At 45.4% G+C, this 25,156-nt stretch overlaps 1 protein-coding gene across 3 annotated transcripts in view; it reads right to left on the reverse strand.

The window, feature by feature from the left end:
- Positions 1 to 7,087: 7,087 nt before the first annotated feature.
- Positions 7,088 to 25,156, reverse strand: part of rrp1 (ribosomal RNA processing 1) — a 23,781-nt gene continuing 5,712 nt past the window's right edge. The window contains exons 3-17 of one of the 3 annotated variants that reach the window (XM_027291030.1): positions 17,036 to 17,093; positions 16,851 to 16,936; positions 16,199 to 16,260; positions 15,976 to 16,105; positions 15,591 to 15,655; positions 15,201 to 15,403; positions 14,488 to 14,606; positions 13,862 to 13,959; positions 12,651 to 12,670; positions 12,397 to 12,540; positions 10,929 to 12,064; positions 10,700 to 10,852; positions 8,208 to 8,274; positions 7,583 to 7,662; positions 7,317 to 7,456 (exon numbers count right to left, since the gene is read on the reverse strand). In XM_027291030.1, coding sequence (XP_027146831.1) covers positions 7,592 to 7,662; positions 8,208 to 8,274; positions 10,700 to 10,852; positions 10,929 to 12,064; positions 12,397 to 12,540; positions 12,651 to 12,670; positions 13,862 to 13,959; positions 14,488 to 14,606; positions 15,201 to 15,403; positions 15,591 to 15,655; positions 15,976 to 16,105; positions 16,199 to 16,260; positions 16,851 to 16,936; positions 17,036 to 17,093 — 2,412 coding nt within the window. In that variant the 3' untranslated portion in view covers positions 7,317 to 7,456; positions 7,583 to 7,591. Of the gene's footprint in view, positions 7,457 to 7,582; positions 7,663 to 8,207; positions 8,275 to 10,699; positions 10,853 to 10,928; positions 12,067 to 12,396; positions 12,541 to 12,650; positions 12,671 to 13,861; positions 13,960 to 14,487; positions 14,607 to 15,200; positions 15,404 to 15,590; positions 15,656 to 15,975; positions 16,106 to 16,198; positions 16,261 to 16,850; positions 16,937 to 17,035; positions 17,094 to 25,156 lie in introns of all 3 variants that reach the window. The other 2 variants (XM_027291029.1, XM_027291028.1) reach the window with 2 other exon arrangements.

The raw sequence follows: 25,156 nt of genomic DNA on the forward strand, positions 1-25,156 counted from the left end.
CCAGAACAGAGCTAATGACACTGTGGGCACCAGCAGTGTGTGTACTTTAATCATTTACAGAGACTCGGAGCCATTACTTGTTTATTGGCAGCGAGTATGCATGAGTGGCCGCGTATGCTGTGTGTATGTTTGCCTGCGTTGGTGCGACTGTGAGCCTAATTGTGCGTTTGTGTGTGTGTGTGTGTGTGTGTGGAAGATGGCAGGCCAGACAGAACGTGTTCTGACTACTGATTCGCTGTCTAACTTTCAGACTGATTGGAGGGAGGGAGGAGAGAGGAGAGAGGGAGGAGAGAGGGAGGAGAGAGGGAGGATGGAGGAGGGAGGAGAGCAACAAGGAGGAGAGAGATTCTGATCCAAGGAGACAGTCAGAGTCCTCTTGCTCTCCTCCTGCATTGTGTCCATGCTCCGCTGACTAACTAACTGATGTATGGCCTGGCTCCAGTTCTGGCACGACACCGTCCTGTGACTCAGAGACCTCCTGAACCATTAAAGATCAGCTGTGCTCTGTCTGCATTTACTGTCAGCCGTCAGGAGTGATGGATGCATCAGAACGAATAATAAAGGAAGGAACATGAAGGTCAGAAGAAGAAGTGAGGATGTAAAGAGCTCTTCTGAGACCATGATGGATGCTGGATGAGTCCTCTGTGTCCTGAACCGGCTCATCTACAGTCCAAGAACAGAAACTCTTCTTAATGTAAAGTCTGGACTTCATCTGAAGCTCCTCAGAGTTACCGTCACTCATTTTGCAGCAACGTCGGGAAGTGATCAGTGAACTGATGTCGATTAAAGGAGACGCACAGACCCTCGAGACTCAATGCCACATGATTTAAAATGATTATGTCACACACTGCAGCCGTCATCATTTCAAAATGTGATGTGCTCTCTGCTGTCTTCAAGGCAGGCAGCAGTCATCTGTGACAGACTGCAAACTTATTTCCGATCCTGGACCACGGTGACGGAGGTCCGAGTGATCTGTTCGACTCCGTGTCCACTCACTCCATCAGCTCCTCTCCTCACACGCTTCTTTGTACGTTATATGTTGGAGGACGAGCACGTGCTGCTTCAGTCAGTGTGAAAAGTGTTAACTGCTGCAAACTGTTCATCGTGTCTGATTAAATCAAGAGTCTGATTACTGAGCAGCTTTCAGACGGCGAGCAGCTGCTTCCTCCTTTGTTCCCAACATGAACACAGCTGCTCTTTCCTGACGCATCTGGAGTTTATGAGTTCACGACGGTTCATCTCCTTCAGCTCTGTGACCATGGCAACCACAGAATCCATCACAAGGCCGGATCCGAGATCAGAAAGAAAAATAATATTACGATTGATAACAGCAGATTGTTGGATTGACGCAGCACCTCCCACTAGTGGTAATTAGAGCAATCGGTTTTAGACAGTCTGCGGGGACGTCACGGAGACTACGTCCAGGTTTTAGACAGTCTGCGGGGACGTCACGGAGACTACGTCCAGGTTTTAGACAGTCTGCGGGGACGTCACGGAGACTACGTCCAGGTTTTAGACAGTCTGCGGGGACGTCACGGAGACTACGTCCAGGTTTTAGACAGTCTGCGGGGACGTCACGGAGACTACGTCCAGGTTTTAGACAGTCTGCGGGGACGTCACGGAGACTACGTCCAGGTTTTAGACAGTCTGCGGGGACGTCACGGAGACTACGTCCAGGTTTTAGACAGTCTGCGGGGACGTCTCAGAGACTACATCCAGGTTTAGATAGTCTGCGGGGACGTCTCAGAGACTACATTCAGGTTTAGACAGTCTGCGGAGACGTCTCAGAGACTACATCCAGGTTTAGACAGTCTGCGGGGACGTCACGGAGACTACGTCCAGGTTTAGACAGTCTGCGGGGACGTCTCAGAGACTACATCCAGGTTTAGATAGTCTGCGGGGACGTCTCAGAGACTACATTCAGGTTTAGACAGTCTGCGGAGACGTCTCAGAGACTACATCCAGGTTTAGACAGTCTGCGGGGACGTCTCAGAGACTACGTCCAGGTTTAGACAGTCTGCGGGGACGTCTCAGAGACTACGTCCAGGTTTTAGAGTCCAGGCTCAACAGTCATAGTTCATTCAGTCTCTTCAGGTTCAGATCTGTCCTTTGAAGACCTCTCATGTAGAACGTCTCCTCAGACTCATTTAAAGTGTGAATATGTTCAGACATTCACTGTGACATGAGGAGAATCACAGAGCAGCTCTATTATCTGAGTGCATTTTTAGAATCCAGCTGAATTGCGAAGGCGCTCAGGGTAATAACCATCATCACTGTGGAACATCTCAGTGTTCTCACACACAGGAAACTGTTTCCTACTCTAAATGTGCTCAGAAGACTGTGAGCTGTAAATCCGATCAATCCTGACTGTACGCTTATGTTGTGTTACATACTGTGATCTGACGTACAATACTGAGTACTTTATTCTCATACCACTCGACACACACAGTGAATATTAGCTATATGTTAAGTAGGCTATATACTGTCTGGTCTTGGTCTTGATACTCTGGTCTTGGTCTGGTCTTGGTCTTGATACTCTGGTCTTGGTCTTGACTAAAACACTGCTGTGCTCTACCAAACATCTGAGCAGACATTAAAGGGTTAAGATGAAAGAGGTTCAAACATTTGAATGAATTTGAATTTGAATGAACCTGTGGCAGTTTTATATATGTGTGTGTGTGTGTGTGTGTGTGTGTGTGTGTGTTGTATATTTATGAGGCTCAGTGCGACACTTTGTGGATTTAAAAGTCTGGACTTTCTTCTCCAGCTCTGGATCACGATGTCGCCAAAAGGCACCGCGGTACAAACTGCCGGGTTCGTTCACCGTCATCAGAACTAACGGCACAGATTTCTAACTCGCTGGTTCTGGTTCTGATTATTCTGTCGGAGTCACAAACCCTGCAGAATAATCAGTGTGGTACCACAGATCAGAACAGACAGAAATACATTCACACATTACTGAGGCCTGTACGATCGGTGTGATTGGATCTACACACGTAGATTCTCTAATTCTTTCTTTAATTCTGATTTGTTTCTGCTGTTTCATGTTTAACCTTTGTGTCTGACGCTTTTGTCCAATTCGGATTTTCATTTTGTGACTATTTCACGACTGACGACTCTTCGGTGAACCACCCTCAGAAAGCAGCCTCCGCCTGGGCAGTGAGAGCCGGGTAAAAATGGAGGAGAAGTAAAAAATCATGTTAAAATCAGATTTCACAGCTCGATGTCGAGGGTGTTTGTTCCACCTGTCGATCTCCACATCTACGTTGATGTGACGTTTTGGATTCACAGAACATGATGCAAACATGAAAACAACAAGGAACATGAATGTTTGTCATATCAGACTGTTCTCCTGCTGCTGCTTCACATCAAAAGCTCCCAACCAGCCGACTTATTGCGAGGCAGCTGCAGGAAATTCAATTTATCTATCGTCTGAAAGCTCAGCACTCGTGTGTCTACAAATACGAGACTCCATAATCCATCTCTGCTGCTTTTCAGCACTGGATTCTTTTTTTTATGTGGAATAGTGAAACAGAGCCAGGAGCGACAACTTCTAATTAAATCTGACTGTGTCTTGATTAAAGTATTTCAAGTGCAAAGGATTAAAACACACTTACGTCCACGTCATTACCTCAAGAAGGTTTGAGTACTTTGCAGTCCGGTAGCTGTGCCCGACACACAAATGGACAGTGACTGTAAAAACAGCCCAGATGACGTCTCAGTGGTTTTCTGTATTTCCTGGCATTATCAACACAAAGCTTTCATTTGACACCTATTCTTTCCTCTTGTTTTCTCGCAGGTACTCGGCGTGATGGGAAACAAAGGTTGGACTATATGAAGAGCCTGGAGAGCCTTGTTCCTGCACTCCTGTCTGGATGTCAGCGTTGACCCTCTGCTGTTGTTGTTGCTGTTGATAGGACATTTCACTCTTGTTCCTGAGACTCAAGTTGATTAATATTCACTCGGATGTTATATCACTCCAGCTGGAGCTCACATTGATTCTGTGACAGGAAACATCCCCGTCATCAGATTTCTATTTACCTCTGTGCTGTTTTTTAGAGGTTTGGACATCAGATGCATCATTTAGACAAAGTCCACAAAGAAATGACTTCCCCACTTTGGTCTGACTCAACCTGAACCCAACACCTTTGGCATCATCAGTGTTGTAGTCAAGACCAAGTTAATCTTTATTAATTTATCCTGGCGGGGACATGTAAAGTCCCTCTTCATAACTGTACTGAGGGGGAATTTTTATAGAACTCACCCGTTGAAATGATATTTGTCGTCACAGGTGTCTGGTTTCTGAGACCGGGCTTCATTCAGTCTGCCTCAGCCTTGCAGCACGATGCTTGGTGGTTTGAACCTGGCAGGTTTCTGTTGGAGGTACCACACCTCTTACATTGGGCAGAACGCTGTCCACCATGATCCAGGTTTCTGCCTCTTAAAGGGAGTTTTTCTTGCTAGTTGGGTCTCTGTAAATAACATTATAAAGACTACGGTCTAGACCTACTATATATATATATATACTATATATCTGTCTGGTTTAGAAATATAATGCTGGTTGATCCGAGTTTGGTGATGTTTTGGTGTTGTTCTGGACGGACTCACTGAGAATGACTCATAGGTGGCCAACAGCCATGAAATGAGTCTAAAAGACAAATTACAGGCAAGAAAGATTACATCGGACTGCTTCCCACCTAATTTCCTATAATTTAATATAATGTGTTCGTGCTCTGAGGAAATGAACAAAGGTCTCTGCTCAGTCATTATTCTGCACCAGGTGATGACGGTTCTGACTCATAATTCATGTTCTCATTATTTCACAATGGTTGCATGCACTAATCTAACTTGAGTACACCCAAGACTGACCAGGTGAAGGGACATTTTCAAGGAGCTGAAGTTGACCAATGAACAAGGACAGAAAACGAGAGAGAGTGATCTTCAGGTTTCTTCTGGTTTACAACTTGGTGTGTCCAGTCCAAATCTGTCTTCTCTTAATTATTTCTGTAATTCTAATTTATTTCCTGAAGAATTAATGTTTACCACTAATGTCTACTGCTTTCATGTTTAACCTCTGAATAAATGTGAAAAAGTCACCAGCTCTTCAGCGAACAGTCCTCCAGAAAACAGCCTCCGTCTGGGCAATAGAGCCGCGTAAGTCCCTCTGTCTACTGATGGTGATTATGGGATCAGATTTTGAGCAGCTTACCGCAGTGATGTGGTTCTAGGTAGTGTCTTTGGTAACTTATACAGGAAAAGATCTTCAAAATCATCTGGAAAAGTCACCATGACCCGGTCAGTCTTCCCTGCCGACTCTTCGGCAAACCACCCCCAGAAAAAAGCCTCGTCTTGGCTTTGAGACCCGTGTGAAGTGTCACATCTGGTATGTCAGTCCCTAATTTAAAAAAGTTTCTTCAGGTCATAACGATGACTGTTTCAAAGCGTTTAAGTGGTTTGTGTCTAAGTGAGTAATGGGTCTAAGTCTCTGAGACGTCCCCGCAGACTGTCTAAAACCTGGATGTAGTCTTTGACGTCCCCACAGACTGTCTAAAACCTGGACGTAGTCTCTGACGTCCCCGCAGACTGTCTAAAACCTGGATGTAGTCTCTGTGACGTCCCTGCAGACTGTCTAAAACCTGGACGTAGTCTTTGACGTCCCCATAGACTGTCTAAAACCTGGCCTCCCTCCGCGTCTCCTTACCGTCCTCTAACTTGAACCTCAGCAGTCAATCCACCACCTTGTTTTTGGTGATGGGGACAAAAGCGGGTCGAGGCTGAGCAGAAGCTCCAGAGGATTCTCACACTCAGTCCAGTTTCTTCTGACTTCACACTTAATAACACGTCTTTGATTGGTGGCATGTGTGACGCTGAGCGTGTCAGCTCCTGATACACTTCCACTAACAGGCTGTGGCCCAGTTTTATAAGACACACTCAGATATTTCTCTGCACGATCAAACACTTTGTAAATGATGAAATCAAAATGATATACTCCAGGCACCGCCTTCAAAACTACCTTCAGATCAGTCTTCATGCATGTTTTGTTTTTTAAATTCCATTCTTTTTACCACAGTCTAATCTAATGCTACACAGAACACATTTCTATTCATGTAAGTCTCTTTAAAGTTATACATAACAAGCGTCCCACAGGTCAGTGAGGATATTAGAGGATAATGAAATGCAGAAATGTTTGACTCTGGGAGCTCCAGACGGACTAAAGTAAACTACATACAGGAGCTGTTCATTCATATTTAAGTGCTGTTATTTTAACGTTAGAAGTTGCCACAAGGGAACGAGCTTATATAACGAGTAATTACGTTTTAATACCTCCTGATCTGTGCTTGTTACGACCACAAACAGAGAGCCAACGTTAAGTACAGGGACTGATAAAGTCCAGACTGAAATATCTCGACAACGCTCGGATGGATTGCTGAGAAATGTTATATTCATGATCCCCAGAGAAGGAAGCCTGGAGACGTTGGTGATACCCTGACCAACTGTGGACTCTGTACTGGACCATTGTGGAGAAGAGGAAGGCAAAGCTCTCGATCTTCTAGTCCATCTACGTTCCCTCACCTCTGAGTGTGAGATCGCGGATAGAAGTGGCTGAAATGGACTTCCTCCAGCAGGGGGCCGGGCTCAGCCTTAGAAATAGGGTGAGGAGCTCAGACATCCAGAGGGAGCCAAAGGAGCCAGCTGAGGTGGTTCGGGCCTCCTGGACGACTTCTTTTGGAGGTGTTCAGGGCCTGTCCAACCGGGAGGAGACCCTGGGGCAGACCCAGAACCTGCTGGAGGGACTACATAGCACTCTGCTAAACCTGCTGCCACTGAGACCGGTCTACCATGTTCCTACAGTATCTCAGACAAACTAAACACTGGCTCTAGATAAAGTCCTGTTGCAATCAGCTAGATGCCACTAAATTCACCACACCTGACGTCTAAGTTCTAGAGGTGTACTTCAGGATTTTAGGTTTTTTCTTTCTTTAGAGGCATTTTAGTACAAAGTCTAAACTTTGTAGTAAAATGTCTTGAATTCTGACTCGTGAAGATGTTTAGTCACTTGAAATCTCACACAAACTGAAAAACTGGATAAAATTGGAAAAACTGGAATGAGCAACTTTATTAAAATGTCGAGTCACTCAAAGAGGCAAAAAGCAACACTGGTAAACGTAAAAATACTTTGATACATCTCTCCAAATCGTGTTTTCAATCAGTCTATTAAAGAGTTACATCTGTATCTACAGTCTGTCAGAGCGCCATCAGAAGAAGTCCGCCGCTGACGGCCGTCGTTTAGGCGTACCGGCACCGGCCTTCCTCGTGCCGTTGGGGGTCTTTTTGGAGGAGACCGGTGTGGCCGGAGACTTCAAGACCCCAAACTTGGGTTTCTGCTTCGGGTCAAAGGGAACTCGTGACGAGCCGTCAGGACTCACCAACAGGCTGCGATCAGTCTTTCTAAACTCTGAACGGAGACAGGAAAACATTCTGGGGTTATTAACCTTACAGGGCCACATGTAACAGCTGAAATACCAGAAAGTTCAATGGTTATTTTTGACCTCAAAGACAGCAGCTGACAATAAAATCTCACATGATCCAATTAGTAGGTGTTCTGAATCTGAACCACCTCAGCCTGAAAACAATGGATCAATGAATGCGTATCCGATCGTCCTGCAGAAACAATAATGCATTAAGTCAAGAAAACACCCACAAACTTCGACTGTCTGGCTCCTTTTTACATATTTTACCACCGTTAGACCCAAACGATCGACATATTTAGGTTCATTACTTCTGGACTTTATTATTTATCCAAAAATTACACAAGTAGTTGACTGAGCAATCTGATTGGTCAACTAGACATTTAGAGCGTGCTCAAGTTGCCTCCTTTTCATTGACAGTAGATATTTTAAAAACGGTTCAGGTTTAGGCAACCAAAGTTTATTTAATTACAAATTGCACAGTGGACAAAGCTCAGGGTAAGACTAGATTTTTCTAGTCCGTTATTTCTGCACACTTGTGAATTAGAAACTGAAGCCTGACATGAGCCGAACGTGGTGAAACTCGTCATGAGGCTGAAGCGTTCATCTGTATGCTGCACAGTCTACTGAGAGGCCAGTGAATTATTTGACACTTCCATCCGAAGAGCACTTTCCCCCTGGTGGTTCAGTACATCTTCATTATTTATCATCTGTATCAAATCCCACCCCATGTCTCACCAGCAGTCTTATTATTCTTGAGCCCGAAGGTCACCTTCTTGGATTCTGATTTGGGAGTTTGACTCTTCTGTGAATGGAAACAAAGAAAAGACGTCACACTCGGTTACAGAGAGTTCAACATTATTACCATCAGACGGCAGCAGACGTGCACAATAAAGAGGAAAAAAAGTGAGGAAATCTTCGTCTCAGGCCGGCCGCACGCTTAACGTTCACAGATCTCTTTATGGATTTGTTTTTCTCCAGAGGAAGCCACATTAATAAAATGACGTTCAGCTTCAGTTCTACTTTTGTATTGAGAAAAAAATATCAACTTAAGTTTCAGACAGTCAACAAAGAGAATCAATGAACTCCAGCAGAGCAGCACGACACAGATGAGAAGAGAAATAAATCAAACTGTCTGAGCAGAGAACATACTTCTGTTTAATATCTCAAAAACTTCTTCAGACGATAGAAACCTGCATACGAGGCCAGACAGACATCAAGCTCTCGGTCAGTACTGGGCTGAATTAATGATGAACTCGGGTTCTAGTGTTTTAGTACTCGAGACGCCTCACCTCCATCGTTCTTGTCTCGGTCTCGGACACAGAGGACTCTGGATTTTATTTCAAGACTAACAAGAAATGACGTGAAAGCAGCTGAGAAAGAGTTCAAATAGTTGTGCAGTCTGAAGTTATTGAGTAAACACAAAGAAAACTAAAGAAGGTTCAGGTCAAGGTTTAACCACAAGCCCACAGCTGCAAACTTCTTCCAACAAAACAAACTTTCCTGCAATGCGCTGACTGAGAGATGGTAAATATTAGCTGCATGTTAGCTGGTCTTGGTCTTGACTTGCTCTCGACCCCTCAAAGTCTCGGCATTGTCTTAATGTTAACTTGGCACTGCTGGCTTGTCTTCGCGGTGAGAGACTGGTCAGAGGTGGTGAAGAGACAACATTATTCCTTCCAGCATGGCAGGACCACAGATACAGACAACAAGCCAAGCCAGGTATCACGGCCTTCTGTCCAATATCTACAAAACCTGAATCACTTATAAAGTAGATTTCTACCAGTACCTACAGAACCAGAAGAAGACCAAGACCCTCTGATCTTGGTGAACCCTCAAGAATAACTCAAATTTCATGGGCGTCACGCTCCTGCTGGAAGGGCTGTGGATCAATTTCAGCAGAACATGCTCACACATTCAGTCTTTCAGTTAAGAAGTGGGACATCTGGACCTGAGACTGGACTTCTTTTTTACCTCGAGGTACCTTGGAAATATTCCTAAAGGTCTCTCGTCTTATTAGCATAATCAACTCTGTCCACATTATGCAGAAAATGACCTGTACCTCGTGTTGTTTCTGCGTTTGACTTTGATATATTAAAAAAAACATGAGTGAAGGAATGAAGACAGAAAAAGGCTTGCAGTGTCTTCAGCTCAACACGAAATGATAAAGACGTCACAGAAAAGACTGAGAGCGTGTTAGCAACATGTGTAATGTGTCTTTATGTGTGGCACCGTCTGTATTTTTGTCACTTGACGTCAGCGTCTGATCTTCCAGCACAGGACTGGAATGACCCGATACACCTTCAGCTTCCTGTCTCAGCTTCACCAGGCGTGAGAAAAACCGTGTTGTGTCTGCGGTTTGTGATCAGCTTATGTCATGTCATGTACATTTGATTGAATATCTGTGCAGGATCATGACTCAAGCTCCAACGTGAAGACCAAAAGGCTTTCCACTGCTCTGAGATCAGATTGTCATGGTATGATGTTATCAGTGTTGCATTTTTTAGCCTTTTAGCAGTGAACACAGCAGCCTATCAGGTGGTTTTCTTGCCGGGTTTGGCTCCTGGCATCCCGGGCTGAGTCAGTCCAGTTAGCTACACGACTGACAGAGCTAACCACAGTTAGTGCTACACTCCTGATCAATGTTTACATCAAGTAATGGAAGCTCATGTGAGCAGGGAGTTACATTAGCTGCATCTCAAAACCAGTGAACTCATTCATCAACATTAGATTATATTTTCAGTCAGCTATGTCCAAGTCTGTAAAAGTCTCGGTAGTGTAACGTTATTCCCCGTTTGTCTCAAGAGGCCAAAGGCAGCTGTTGTTGGACACCTGCGGGTCGTTAAGGACACCTGCGGGTCGTTAAGGACACCTGCGGGTCGATAAGGACACCTGCGGGTCGATAAGGACACCTGCGGGTCGATAAGGACGCCTGCGGGTCGATGAGGACACCTGCGGGTCGATAAGGACACCTGCGGGTCGATAAGGACACCTGCGGGTCGTCAAGGACACCTGCGGGTCGATGAGGACACCTGCGGGTCGTTAAGGACACCTGCGGGTCGTTAGCTGAGCAGCTGGAGGACATCAGAGGGAAAAGCAGCAGATATATTGTGTGTAAAATCTGATCCAGTTAGAGTAAAGTTCTAAAGTTGTGCTTCTGTACAGTAATCAGTGAGACTGACTTGTTGGCAGTGTTGGCCCAGATACTGGAGGATAGGTGACAGGTTTACCTTCTTGCCGGACCGTGGCATGCTCAGGCCGCCCTTGGTTTTGCAGAAGAGCGGTGTTGGGACTGCAGCTTTGCTCTTAAAGCTGATGAAGGAAGCCTTCGCCTTCTTTTGTGACTTCTTTGCACTCAGAGGTATGGATGGCTCTCCGGCATCCTAAAACATAAAATTTGAGTTTAGAGGTCAGCGTTAAATCCAGTCTGATCTCTGCTGAACCTCATCAAATACTCACGGTGGCAAGTTTTGTCTTCTTCACCATAGTCTCTTCTTCGGCAACGCCGTTGAACGCTGCTGCCGCCTCCACCTCGTCGGCCTCAAACTCAAACACCACAGGGATCTTCCTCTTCTTCTTCTTGGCCAGTTTCCCAGAGGAAGTCAAAACATTATCTGGTGGGAGCTCTGCGTCTTCACCACCAACCACCTCCACCTGCGTCTGATCTTTGATCTCATCCACTTGGGCTGCTGCCGGAGCCTTCTTCTTTTTTGCCGGCGTTGTCATGGTAACCAGCAGTTTCTCAGCATCCGCCACTTGAGGGGTTTCCTCCACCGCCGCCTCTCCTTCCTCTTCCACTGTAGATCCTTTATTGTTTTTCCTCTTCTTCTTCTTTAGTGGCGTTGCAGCGCTTTCATCTGGAGCTTCGAGTGTTGCGTCCTCCTGCTTGGTCTTTTTCTTCGTCTTCTTTGTGAAAGACATTTCAGTGGCATCTGCTGTCGCGTCCTCACAGGCTGATGTGATTTCAGGGTCGGTCTGTTTTGCATCAGCTTCAACAGCCTTCAGGTTCTTCTTCTTACTCTTCTTGGCAGTAGTTGAACCGTCGTCTTCGGTGCTCACACCGTTATTCTTTGTCTTCTTGGCGGGGGTTGTGGTATCGGCCTCAGGTGTCATGTTTGTTTCTGATGACTCTTCTTCGACCTGTGATTCAGCCACTATCCCATCTGTTTGTAACTTCTTCTTCTTCTTCTTTTTCTTCTTCTTCCCTGAGGTGGTAACATCAGCGTCGGACGACTTCTCAGACGGCTCATTGTCGTCATTTGTGCCGGGAGCTTGTTGGCTCGTTTCTTCTGTGACTTTAACTGAAGGTTGTTTCCGGACTTCAGAGACGATCACAGTTTCTGACCCTGCTTCGGTCACTTTTACAGACGAGATGGAACTCTGCATCGGAGCGTCCTTTTGTGAACCGTCATCCACGACCTGTTCCTGTTCAGACCCCTCTGCTTTCTCTCCACCCTGCCCTTCATTCTTCTTCTTCTTCTTCTTCTTCCTCTTTTTCTTTTTTTCGTTATTTGTGGTTAGGTCGGCTGGTTCATCGTCATCTTTTGCAGGGTCCTTTTCTTGCTGGTTGAGTGTAGATGCCTCTTTTTTCTTCCCTGAAGCAGCAGAAACACAAAATCAGTTCAATTCAACTTTTCTCATCATTAAGATGAGTCAACTTTACTGTACTCGCACAAAGAACTGAGACAATTTCTAAAAATATTTCTGACGACATCTGAGCTTCGTCACTCCTGTTAATGTCCAGAACTGAGTCCGATATGAACTGATGCAACATCACAGTTGAGTTAACATCCTCTTAACTTCACCACTAATGTTACACTAGCCTGGACCAATCATCGGTCTGAGTGTACCTAAACATGCTCTTCTCATTAGCATAACCATGAGTGGTATGGGAACAAAAACGTGGTACTGGATGAAGATGAGATACCTTTACTCTTCTTGGTTGCGGGAGCTCCCTCCTCATCTACCTCCATATGACGTCCTCTCTTCTTCATCCTCTTCCTGCTGCCGAACATTTCGTCATCCTCGTCGGTGGAGACATCTTCTGGATACTCATCCTGTGGGAAAACGCCTGAGAGGAAATCCAACAGGATTACAGTGTAAGACGTGGGGTCAAAGATTCAAAGATAAAGAGAAAATTATTCAGTTTTGAAGAAAGACGACGTGAACATCAGCTCCTACCTTCGCTGAGGTCTCGCAGTCTGCCGTTCAACACAAACAAGGTGAGAGGAGAAGAAGAAAGTTAGTTTGGATTCATGTGGAGGTCGTTCGTCAAGCAGGATAAAAACCAAAGGCCGACCAAACGTCGACTCCATGTCCAAATAAATCAATATCTTTCTTGGGGTGCATTAGTTGGAACAAAGGTTCATCAGAGAAGGGCAGGACCAGCCTTAAACAGCTTTACACACTGCTGTGCTTTGTGAATGCTGATTGGCTGGTGTGCAGCAGAGCAGTAAATACAAAGCCATGGTCGTTCCTTCAAGCTCTTGAAAGCACCTTGAAGCTGAATTTATTTGACTTTGTTTTCCATCTGCCATTTTAGTCAAAGACTGTGTTGATACAAAGAAACTCGGTAACTCGTTTTGGAGACGCTTGCTGAACACTTAGACCCCTCATGCTTATTTTGTAAATGCTTTAGACCACACTGATCTTGTTAGAGCTACAATATGGAAATGGACAGATGAAAACTCTTTAAAAACGTTAAATTCAGATATGTTTTATGTTTTAGATTCTTTAAATAGCCATGTTTTCTCTTGACGTTGCACTCAGCTTCATGAGGTCATCACCTGGAATGGTTTTCAATTAATGGGTTAGCAGCCCCAGAAATCAACAATTAACCTCAAATTAGAGTCCATATGAATGCTTCAAGTAGCGCACACACACACGTCAACAAACTGTGTGAATCATCACACCTTCATGGTCTGAATTACTGCAAAGAAACCACAACTGAGGGAGACCAAGAAGAAGAAGAAGAACTGGAGATCTGGACTTTGATCTGATGAGTCAAATCTGAGATGTTTGATGTCTTAATGGATGTTATCTGCATGTGTGGTTCCCACCGTGAAGCATGGAGGAGGAGGTGTGATGGTGCTTTGCTGGTGATTTATTCAAAATCCAAGCCTACAACAACATTCTGCAGTGACACACCACCCAGTTTGGTTTGAGCTTAATCGGACCATCATTCGTTTTTCAACATGACAATGACCCCAAACACATCTGCAGAGATGGTTTGAGATGTGTTGGATCCAAGAAGCCAGACGTCACAGAGACTACGTGCAGGTTTTAGACAGTCTGTGACGACCTCATGAAGCCGATTGTATAAAATGTGTTTTATAGCTTCTAGTGGTGTTGCTCCTTTATTAGTTATACAGTGTATTAAAGCTTCTACTCACACTTTGATGATCTTGTAGAGTCTCTGTCGGTTCTGGCTCGGCGTGTTGCTCCGACTGGCTAACTCAAACAGCTTGTTTGCCAGAGCCGCATAGTCAAACTACAAAGAACACACACAGACACCCCATGAGGAACTCGTTCTTCACGAGTACAAACTATATAACATCAGGCTGAGGATGAGTGACAGTTTGCTTACTGCAAGACATTTTCAAAAACAAACATCAGTGGTTCAGTGGTCCAATTATACCTTTGTTCAAACTTTATATTTATTCTCTACAGCGGACTCTTCCTGACACGATTCAGATGAAGTTTGGATGGAACATGGAGCGTGATTCGTCTACAAACGTGTCTTGTGTTCTTAGTTTTGGCTCCATCACTTGTGATCACAGTAATTATTCAGTTTTCACACGGGCAGCAATTTTGAGTCTGTTCAAATTATACGTCTATTGTCCAGAGTAAACATCCTGTCAGCTTGATGTTTTTAGAAACGTTACGTGATCACATCTCAATGAATGCTCTTAATTCATCATCTTAGATCTACCCGACCCCAGGTAAGTGGAAGAAAATGGATGGAGCTACAATGAGGTTTGAATGTGCAGCACTATGGTTAGAAAAGAAAAGGCTTCACCTGTAGGACCGGTCCAACATCTTCGTCACATGGCGCCTCCGTGTCAGAGTCTTCCAAGTGAAGAAGGTCGTCATCATCCTCATCCTCATCCTCATCGTCCTCTTCTTTTGGTTTCTTACCTGAAAACAAATGAACTCGTTAAAAACACTGTTATGATGAACGTCACCACATATGAAGAGAGGTCGGCAGCCACTGGAGCTGCATTCAGACAGGATCTGCATTTGAATGGGGGTTCTACGTTTTGTCCACCAAGCACGCAGTGACCTGCCGCGGTGAAGTCGAACTGGATCCAACTCCAACGCAGCCCGACATCTCGCTGCAGTTGATGATCCACAGTCAGCCTGAAATGTCTCTAAACTCTGTCGTGTTCTTTGTTTATTTCATGAAGCAGCTTCTGAATCTGAGTCTGGCTGAAATTTACGCTGCAAAGCAGAAACACAGCAAAGGTGGCAGCGTGACGTTGGATCCGGCTCAACCTCTCCGGTGCAGGTCGCTGCATTTTTGGGCGCCCTTTCTTTATTCATTTGCACAAATTATTAATGTGAGAACATGAATTAGTAATCCTCATTTTAAAATGCAAAATCAACACACTGAATTTGTAATATGACTTAAATTAGTAACAATTTTTGTGCACGAGTTAGTGATTATTGTTCTGTTATTATTCATGTCCAACAAAAACAAAAACCCAGATAGTTCTGTGCATGTTTACGCACCGTTAATCTGCTTCCTCGTTCTCTTCTTGCCGCCTGGTTTGCTCGTCATTTTCTCGTCCTCTTCTTCTTCAGACGCCTGCCCCGAGTCGGAGTCTGAAGCCTCGGCTCCTTTCAACTCCTCCATCAAATCTTCAATAGCGAAGGGCGCCTGGTCGATAATGGTGCTGAAGATGCTGTTGCAAATGGCTCTGAAGAGAGTCCGACTGGACATCAAAAGAAGACGACAGAATGAGTCGGGAAGGACTGATGCATCAAACAAGCTGCTTCAGGGTGATCGTGTGGGTTTCATATGCAACATGAAGATTTACATTACAGGCATGTGGTGGCAGCTCACCAGGAGCTGTAGAGACTTCCACAGAAAAACTCTGTCACTGACTAACATGGACTTACTCTTTGGTTCTGGCTGCTGTTTTGCAGAATGGCTGAATGAACGTCAAGTTCTGATCGGCAGTGAGCTGCGACGAGAAGAGAAACACATGGATCACCAGAGCGTTGGAGCATTTCCTCATAACGAACAATTAGAGGAGTCACTGATTAGTTCATGACAGATGATTAAACAAACTACAACAGTCAAAGCGTCCACAGACGTCATTCATCCAACAAGTCAAGATATTTCACCCTGAAACAGAACTGTCGACCTCAAGGTGGAGCTAGAGGTGGAGACCATGAACAATGGTAATCCATCCATCTTCTGTTGCCATGGCAGCCATGGACTACTTCATGTTACATTAAACACAGCAGGAAGCCGTGGGACATGAGTAAGGTATAGCTGTACCTCTGCTGAACCAACAGCTGCCAGTTCAGTCATGTAGAGGTCCAGGATGTGGAGCTGCAGGCCGCTGGGCGCGTCGCTGCCACTCTGCAGGAGTTGGACCGTGAGCAGCTCCAGAAACCGGCCGACCACACTGAGCACACACAGGAAAACACAGTCGTCGGCTTTAAGATGACAGGACACGAGCGTGGACACAAAGGGTTAAAGACAGAGTTTCATGTGTTACCTGCTCTCCCAGTTTTTCCTCTTCAGCATCTCAAAGGTTTGTCTGAACATGAAGCGAACCAGCTGTTCAAGAGAAGAAAGCAAATCATTCCCAAAGCAGACCACGCATGATGTTAGGGCTGCAACTAATGAACATTTTCACCATCAATTCATCTGCTGATCGATTCATTTGACGAGATGTTTGGTTCATAAAGTCAGAAAACGTTGATCCCAAAGCTCAAAGTGATGAAAGAACAGAAGATGATCACGTTTCAACATTAAGCTTAAAAAATGACTCAAAATAATAAAATCGATTAAAACACGATTAATCGAACAGTTAACTGATTTAAAGAACAAATGAATCACTGAATCAGGTCGTTACAGAGTTTCGACTTGTTTTTATTCTCGGGTTGAAGATCAGAACGAGTCTGAGTCCAAGTCCAGTGAAGTGAAAACCAAACACTGCACTTCCTCAAACATCCAAAAGTTTTATTTGACATTTAGAGGCCTGAAATTCAGATTAGTGGATTTCAGACTTCTTAAAATGTTACAGGATGTTTGTATGTATAGAAAGTTTAAATCATTGTATTTTTATTTTGGGATACACAGTTTAGTTTGTCGAGTTATCATCCGGTTCATTCTTCCTAATTCAGCTCGTGAAGTTGGAAGCTCACCTGGAAGAACTTGTCCATCCTCAGCCGGTCGATGCCCGTCCACTCTCTCTTAAAGGTCTGCAGGAAACTCTCCAGGTATAAAACCTCTGCAGGGAACATGAACATCATCATCATCATCATCATCATGAGTGTAGAATGAATCACCTGCTTGCTAAAAAACATGGAGGCAGACGAGCAGCACTCACGTCCATCGACGTCCTGGAAGCTGTGGATCAGGCTGGAGATCTGCCTCGACAGCTCCTCCTGAACACGGAGAGGACACGTGTGGAACTTTAATTATATTTATACTTTCATTAAAACATTGAGCACAATCAAACACTTTCAACTTTAATTGGTCACGATTTGAATGATCTAGTAATCATTCCGATGGTTCCATCGAGCTGAAGTGGTAAGCATTCAAATAAAACGGCCGGACTGTATAAAATCCCGAAAGTTTTGCTCGAGCTGCTCCCGTCATCTCGATTATCTCACACAACCAAGCTTTGAGGTTCCTCTACGAATGTTCTTCATCATGTGACTCATCTTCAGGAAAAGTCAGCAGAACTGTTTCCACTAGATGCTTCATGTTTCTGCTGATGAACCCGAACAGCAGCACTTGAATGAGATGAACACCGACGTATCGTCAGATACCTGGAGGGAGGTTTGATGACCAACTCTAAGATTGTTGGGAAATCATTCAGCGCCACCTGCAGGTCAAACTGTATGACAGCATCCTCCACCTGTGCAGCTGTGACCTCAGCAGGACTCAAACTGTTAACCTTCAGATCAGCGACGATCAGACGCTGATTAAAGACGCCTGGAGGAAAAACGAACAACAAAACCTCATCCAAAGTCTGCTTCTGACGGGAAGCACCGACGACCTTCACATCAGTCTGAACTTTCTGTCACTGACGTTAAAATTAGTAACACCATCACTAACGTCGGGTATATTTTATCCGATATAATATCCCGGATAAAATACAGTTTATCAACTTATGTAAAAGTACAACACTGTATGTCAGATTGGGACCCTTTAAAAAGGCAGCTAAATTATTGAAAAATCAGGAAACGAGAAATTCCCTAACAAAAAAAATAATGGAGGTGGGAACTTTGGTCCAGCCATTCCTGCACAGAGATGTAAAGTAACGAAGTGGAACTGAAGTACTTAAGTACTAAAATGCAGTATCTGTACTTTTTTGGAGTATTTTTTCTTCCACATCTTCCACTTTTACTGCACTACATATTTTTGATGAATTTAATACTTTTACTCCGATACATCTTTCATGTGCTGAATCGTTACTCGTTACTATTGTAGCGTCCAGCCGGACACGTGATGAATGACGAGGCGTTATTCAACAAAGCTGCATTTATTACTGAACAGTTTGGTTCCAGGACTCGGTGACTGTCGGCCGTAACCACGGCAAAAACCAACTGAACAGTCCCGGTCTCACATCAACCTCGCTCGTGCGCCGTACGTCATACACCGCAGGGGCGCTCTCTCACCTGCTGCCCCGCCCCCTCGCTCTGCATTCATTCAGACGCATTCACAGACCATGGGAAATCACAGAACTCTACCATGAACATTGTACAGGGTTCCCACACCTTTTTCATGAACAAATTCAAGCACCTTCAAGCACCAGTTTTTCCATTTTTCCAGCACCTTTAAATAGGTAGCCTACTAGTTGTGTTTGCCATGATGGTCATGGGAAGCGCAGCGGTGCCACTGTATGGCATAATAATATGGGTCTAATTAGCATTATTTCATATGGTGGTAGATTGACTGTTTTGATTTTTAACTAATTGTGAATTGGCTTGTATTTGTCAGCTTGTGAGCGGTGTATTGTGTAACTGCCATAGCGCAATAACAGTGACAAATAGACATCACAAATTTCAAGCATTTTCACAACCTTGAAAACACTGAATTGAAATTCAAGCATTTTCAAGGAATTCAAGCACCCGTGATTGTAACACTGTAACATTAGAAGTTGTGCCTTAATAAAAATTTGAAATAATACAAACAACAGTACTTGTACTTTTACTTGTACTTTTACTTTCAGTACTTGAGTAGCATTTTTTTTACATACTTCTACTTGCAATACTTAAGTACAAAACATTTTGAATACTTTAGTACTTTTACTTAAGTATGGTGATTAAAGAACACTTCAACTTCTACTCAAGTCAGTTTTTTGATGTAGCACTTGTACTTCTACTCCACTCCTTTACTGCAGTACTTTATACATCTCTGCTCCTGGAACATGTGAGCCGTGTCTGGTGTCTGCATCAGATTGTAATATGTCACTCTCTAACTAACGTCAGGTGAAATCACCTGAACGGATGTGAGGAGGGAAACAAACAAACCATGAATGACATCGGTGAGCAGCCTGAAGCTACCGAAGGACCCATGCAACTCAAGACAGCAGCAACACAATGAAGATCACATGACAAGAACCGTGTGGGTGAAAATCACCCGACGTTCGTGTTCCAGGGTTAAATCGATGCTGAGCTGAGTCGAGAGAAACGAAGCTACAGTTTGATGCTCACGGAGATAAATCTGACGACTGAACAAAACATGCTCCATGAAATCTCCAAAGAAGTCCAACAGTCAGATTCACAGCAGCAGCATCAAAGTCCGGCTCGGTCCACGATTTAAGGAGTTTATTAAAGGTTGTTGTAGGAGCCATTCATCCATTTTTTCTTGTATTATGACACCTGCTGGCCAAATGTGGTACATGTTTGGAATTGTAGAACCTGGGTTTTGTCTAAGTGTCGCCTGGTGGGCGGGATGCTGAATCAATGCACCTGCGGTCTAATCAGGAGACTGTGTCTGGAGAAGGCACTGGCACTTGGACTCAGAAGTTTGGATGTTGGAACTGTGAACTGTGATTTAGAATTTGGAAGACGCCAGCAGGCATAAGGTTTTTAATTATATACGTTGGTTTACTGCTATATACCTACATTGGTTTATTGTTTTGTTTGATCGAGGATTTTGTTTGTTTATATTTTGAGTTAACGTGACAACTTTATGAGAAGACCTTTGTTTAATAAACCACGTTAAAAATTAAGAACACCCAATGGCGTCTGAAGTGACTTAAAAGAAGACACTACAGTACAAGGGGTTTGTGTCCTGGTCGGCCCTTTGAGCAAATCACAGGGAGGATCTTCTAGGCAGTGGTCCCCAACCTTTTCATAACTGCGGACTGGGTCAACGCTTGACATTTTACTGCGGACCGGGGCGGCGAGAGGGGGGGGCACTGCGAACTGCGCGGAGAAACAGGTAGTAGGCATTATAGTTGTTGCCCGTGAAAAATCCGATGAGTCAATTAAAATTATCAACCCAAAAATAAAATAACTACCAAAATCGCGACACTTACAGTACTCATAAGTATGTGTAATATATAGTCATTTATAATTAATATGGTACTCTTCGTTTGCCTACTCATATCTAGTGTGATGACATGATAGTAAGTCCCCAGCTATATGAGTATAATCCCAGTCGAAGTAGAGCATGGAAAAGTGCGTATTATTTTTGACAAGAGGACGTTTATAATATTGTTATTTCGAAATGACAGTATTCGATCCTCACTTGAGGGGGAGGGGGAAAAATGGGGAGGGAGACGTAGTGCGTAGTAATGTAATGGACACATGAAATCACATAAGTATCGATGTGTGCGGCCACGGTCTGGAATTGTATGCCACGTGGCCACGAGTAAGCGGGATCCCGGCCCGGGTGGTGTTTGGTGTGGACGCAGCTGGCTCTAGTGGATGTCGATGTACTGAATACTGTAGATACTTAATGGCAGGACTAAGTTCAGTTACTGGTTTATTGTATTGCTGTGGTATCCAGGTCCTTGACTTATGATCTATCATGTCGGCTAGTCACTGTACGAATACATCAGGCAGGTAGCTACTATTGTTGATTCTCGTGTGTTCTATGGGTGGCTTAACCTACCTGTCTCTAACACACATTCTCACATCTATTGCGAGGACAAAAAAAGAAAATAGAAGACAACCTAAATCAGCACTAGAGCGTCAGACTGTAGTTATGAGCTTAGATAACGACTCGAGGCCATAAACATGAGGGACGTCGGATGATGAACAGAGCATGTATCTCACAAGTCATCAACGCAATATTGATTCTAGTGCGGATCTAGATTCAGATGGAAACATCTGACCCACGAGCTTCAGACCGTCGGATTGATGTAGACAGAAAAAATACTGACACAAACAGCACTAGCAAGACTACAGTGTAAATACATCTACGTCACACAGTATCCACTCACACTGTCAGCATACGAGCTTCTCACTGCTACGTTCAGTTACGATGGCTGTAGAAGGTATCTTCCAGGTACCAGCAAGAGACACGTTACGACACCGCATGCCACTTATTCCTGTTGCTGTAGGAAACTGTCTCGTCTTCTGATTCTGTGCAACTAAATTCCTAGCTGCACATGTTAAATCACAACGGGTCGCCAAGTCTGACATACTAGTGGGTTGAATAACCCCGTTTTCACATAAGAATAGGATAGAACGGTATATTGATACCGGATAGTCACACAGCAGATAAAAGAGGTCAGAGTGTACGCCGACTCCGAGAGCACCCACTGTGGCCCCTGTCCTACCCCTAATGCTCATAGATGGGTCAGTTGATCTAGAAAGTTCAACTGTATGTGAAGTCGTCGGTGCAGTACGGCAGCAGAAGCAGACATTAGGCTATGGACCGGTGTGAGGCAGTGGCAAAGCGCTCAGGCTAACTCGGCCTCGCGGGCGCGTACATCGAGGCTAGCTAGCGAGGGTCGTCGCCGACGACTCGAACGGGATCTAACACGACATGAGGTCTGCACAGAGCATGCGACCCGACTGACACCATCAGCAGTACATCACGTCCACACTCTCACAGCGTAACGGCCTGCGGAATGCACTTCTCCACACACACTCTACACGTAGCTTGGTCACACACACCCTCAAACCCGCCCTCCAGGTATCTGCGACACATACGACACTCGTGCGCGTCTCTCTCTTGCTCTTCATCTCATCTCTAATGGCTGAGACTGTGATCGGATTCCATCAGACACACACACACACACACACAAACAAACACACTCAACGACACAACAAGCACGTCAGGCACACAACAGAAAAGGAAAAGAAAAAACGACCAACCAAAGGAACAAAAAACAAAAAAAGACCGCCCCAAAAAAAAAGAAACAAAAAAGAGACCGCACCAAAGCCAAAACGCAAAAGAAGGAAAAAAAAAAAAAGGAGGGGGGGGGAAACAACAGAAAAGAGGACCAACACTAAAGGTCACGGGGGACCAACACTCAGGGCACTAAAACCAACAAACAACAACAACAGAACACAAAAAAAAAGAACGAAAAGCGACACAGACAGGCTAAACCTGGAGAAAATGCCCCTGTACTGGGAATAATAGCCGCCTTTGGGGATGGGTATGTTAGCCATAGCCTCGTCAGCTACACCAATGAACCGGGACGTTTGGGGATGGTACTTGGTCGCGCAGCGTTCCTTCATTGTGCCTTGGGTCAGCGGGTGGTATCGTCGTTGGAACGGCTAACCTCTGCTCGAACTGGGATGACCTCTGGCTGGGACCGGGGAAAAAAAAAGGGCCCGGGGGAGCGCGGCGAAATGGAAATCGCGTGAGGCAGACAGAATCGTCTCTGCTTCTCTGCTCGTTTCCCACGTGCGGCGCGCGCTGATGACGCTGGTCTGTTGTGCTTCTGCGCGCGCAGCTCCACAGAGCGGCAGCCTCTGATTGGCTGCTCAGCCAGGTGTTAGTGTGTGTGTGTGTGTGTGGTGTGTGTGTGGTGTGTGTGTGTGTGAGTGGAGGAGAGTGTGTGTGTGGTGTGTGTGTGTGTGGTGAGAGTGTGTGGTGGGTGTGTGTGTGTGTGTGTGAGAGAGAGAGAGAGAGTGTGTGTGTGTGTTGTGTGTGTGTGTGTGTGTTGTGGTGTGTGTGTGTGTGTGAGAGAGAGAGTGTGTGTGTGTGTGTGTGTGTGGTGTGTGTGTGGTGTTGTTGTGTGTGTAACAAACACAACTGTTATTTCGCAAGCAGTTCCCTAACCGCCCACCTGAGGCTGGCTCCAGAAGTGAGTCAGTCTCCATAAGTCCCCATGTTCAAATGTCCAACTTCACAGCAGAACACATGTTTACAGCCTGGTACAAAAACAGTTTTGGTCTCTGTACAATTTCCCCGTTTCATGACAACTGTACTGAGGGGAATTTATATACAACTCACCTGTTCACCATTATATAAGGCTTAAGGTATGCAGATTAAGAGCGTGGACGCTTGATTGACCCGCTTCAGCTCCACTGATGATCCACGACACACAATTACAACTCTAGTGCCTTCTTACTAAGAGTTACTGACCTTTCTTACAAGAGTACTGTTAGTAAGAGAGTCAGTAACTCCTTCTGGTGGGTCGTCCCCAAATGTGGAATGACCAACGGCTACTAGAACACGCAACATCCCTTTCTACCTTTAAAAACTTGTAAAAACCTTTCTGTTTCCAGAATGCTTCCCTGCCTAACAAAACTAACAAACTAACAACTACTCGGTGGTCCTTTACACCTTTCTCAGCTTATGTCCTCCAGCTGCCCATTTACGTTTTCTCCAGAAGAAGAAGACACTTCATCATGTTTCTTCCATTAGAAGGGTCTCCCTACACTGGGCACCCATTATTTGCACTGGTTAATGTTTTCTCCACGGGAAAGGCACTGCAACATGTTTTTACCATTATACAGTCACCCTCTTTTCTTCTTTTAAGTGTTACTGATAACTGCACTGACATGTGTTTTCTCCTTTAAAGGGCCATTATTGCTGTAATACTTCATCATGTTTTCTCCACTGGACGAGCACAGAAGCCACATGAGGTTAGGAGAGTGACTAATAAATTAATTAGTTGTTGCAGTGCTGATATAGGCACGTGTGGTATTTATTTAACTTTGTGTAATAAAGTTTTAACCTTATTTGTTTATTGTTTTAATACAAATGCGCATGCGGGCAGCGCGCATGCTCGTGACGCTGCCGCGCGCTAAAAAACGGCCTCTGCTGTGGGACGTCACTCTCTGAGTGTCACATGTTACGGTCACGTGACCCGTCACACCGTCCACAACCACTTCAACATGGCGGCCGCACGTCCGTGTTCCACAGGTGAGAGCTGGCTCGAAGATCGGCGCCCAGTACGACCAGGAAGGAAACCTGATCCAGGTGAGAACACACGGCTTTGAAAAGAAGCACCTGTGGACGTCACGGAGGGAGTTTACCGGGAAACGAAGCGAATTTAACGTGAGACGACACCGAGGCTAACCGTGAGCTAACGGCTAAAACAAGCTGACATGACGAAGTTTAACACCTGACACACCTGACACACCTGACACACCTGACAACAGCCGACAACAGCCCGACAACAGCCGACAACACGACAACACCTGACAACAGCGACAACACCGACACACCCGACAACAGCTGACAACACCGACAACAGCCGACAACACACAACAGCCGACAACAGCTGACAACCCTGACAACACCGACAACACTGACACAGCCGACAAAGCCGACAACACCGACAACAGCCTGACAACAGCCGACAACAGCCGCCCCCACACAAACCCCCGCCCCCCCCACAACAGCCGACAAACAGCCGACACAACAGCCGACAACACCTGCAACAGCCAGACAACAGCCGACAACAGCCGACAACACCGGCCAAACAGCCGAAACAACACCGGCAACAGCCGACACACACCGACAACAGCCGACAACACAGCCGACAACACCTGACAACGCCACCGCAACAACCGACAACAGCCGACAACAGCCGACAACAGCCGACAACCACCCGGCAACACCACGGCAACAGCCGACAACACCCGACAACAGCCGACAACACCTGACAACAGCCAGACAACACAGCTGACAACACCTGAGAGAACATGTCAGTCGGAACATACAACATGGACAGACCAGAGCTGCTCAGCCAGCTTCCGCTGTCCTCAGGAGGAGCAGGCTCTAAATGAGCTTAATTATCACCCTATCAGCTGTTCACAAAGATCCTCACACAGAGAGGAGTCACGCTCAGGTCAGAAGACTGTGTCATCAGAGATGAAGGAAACGGAATGATTCTGCCCTGATGGACCAGACCGGGCTGTTTGTTTTGTTTGGTGATCCGGTCTGACCCACACACTGCACGCCACACACTGCACCCACACACTGGCACACGCACACTGCCCACGCACACTGGCACAGCACCACCTGCACCCACACTGACCCGCCACTGCACCACACACTGCACCACACCTGCCCCGCACACTGC

This window comes from Larimichthys crocea, chromosome XVIII (assembly GCF_000972845.2).
Source record: "Larimichthys crocea isolate SSNF chromosome XVIII, L_crocea_2.0, whole genome shotgun sequence".
Classification (NCBI taxonomy): domain Eukaryota; kingdom Metazoa; phylum Chordata; class Actinopteri; family Sciaenidae; genus Larimichthys; species Larimichthys crocea.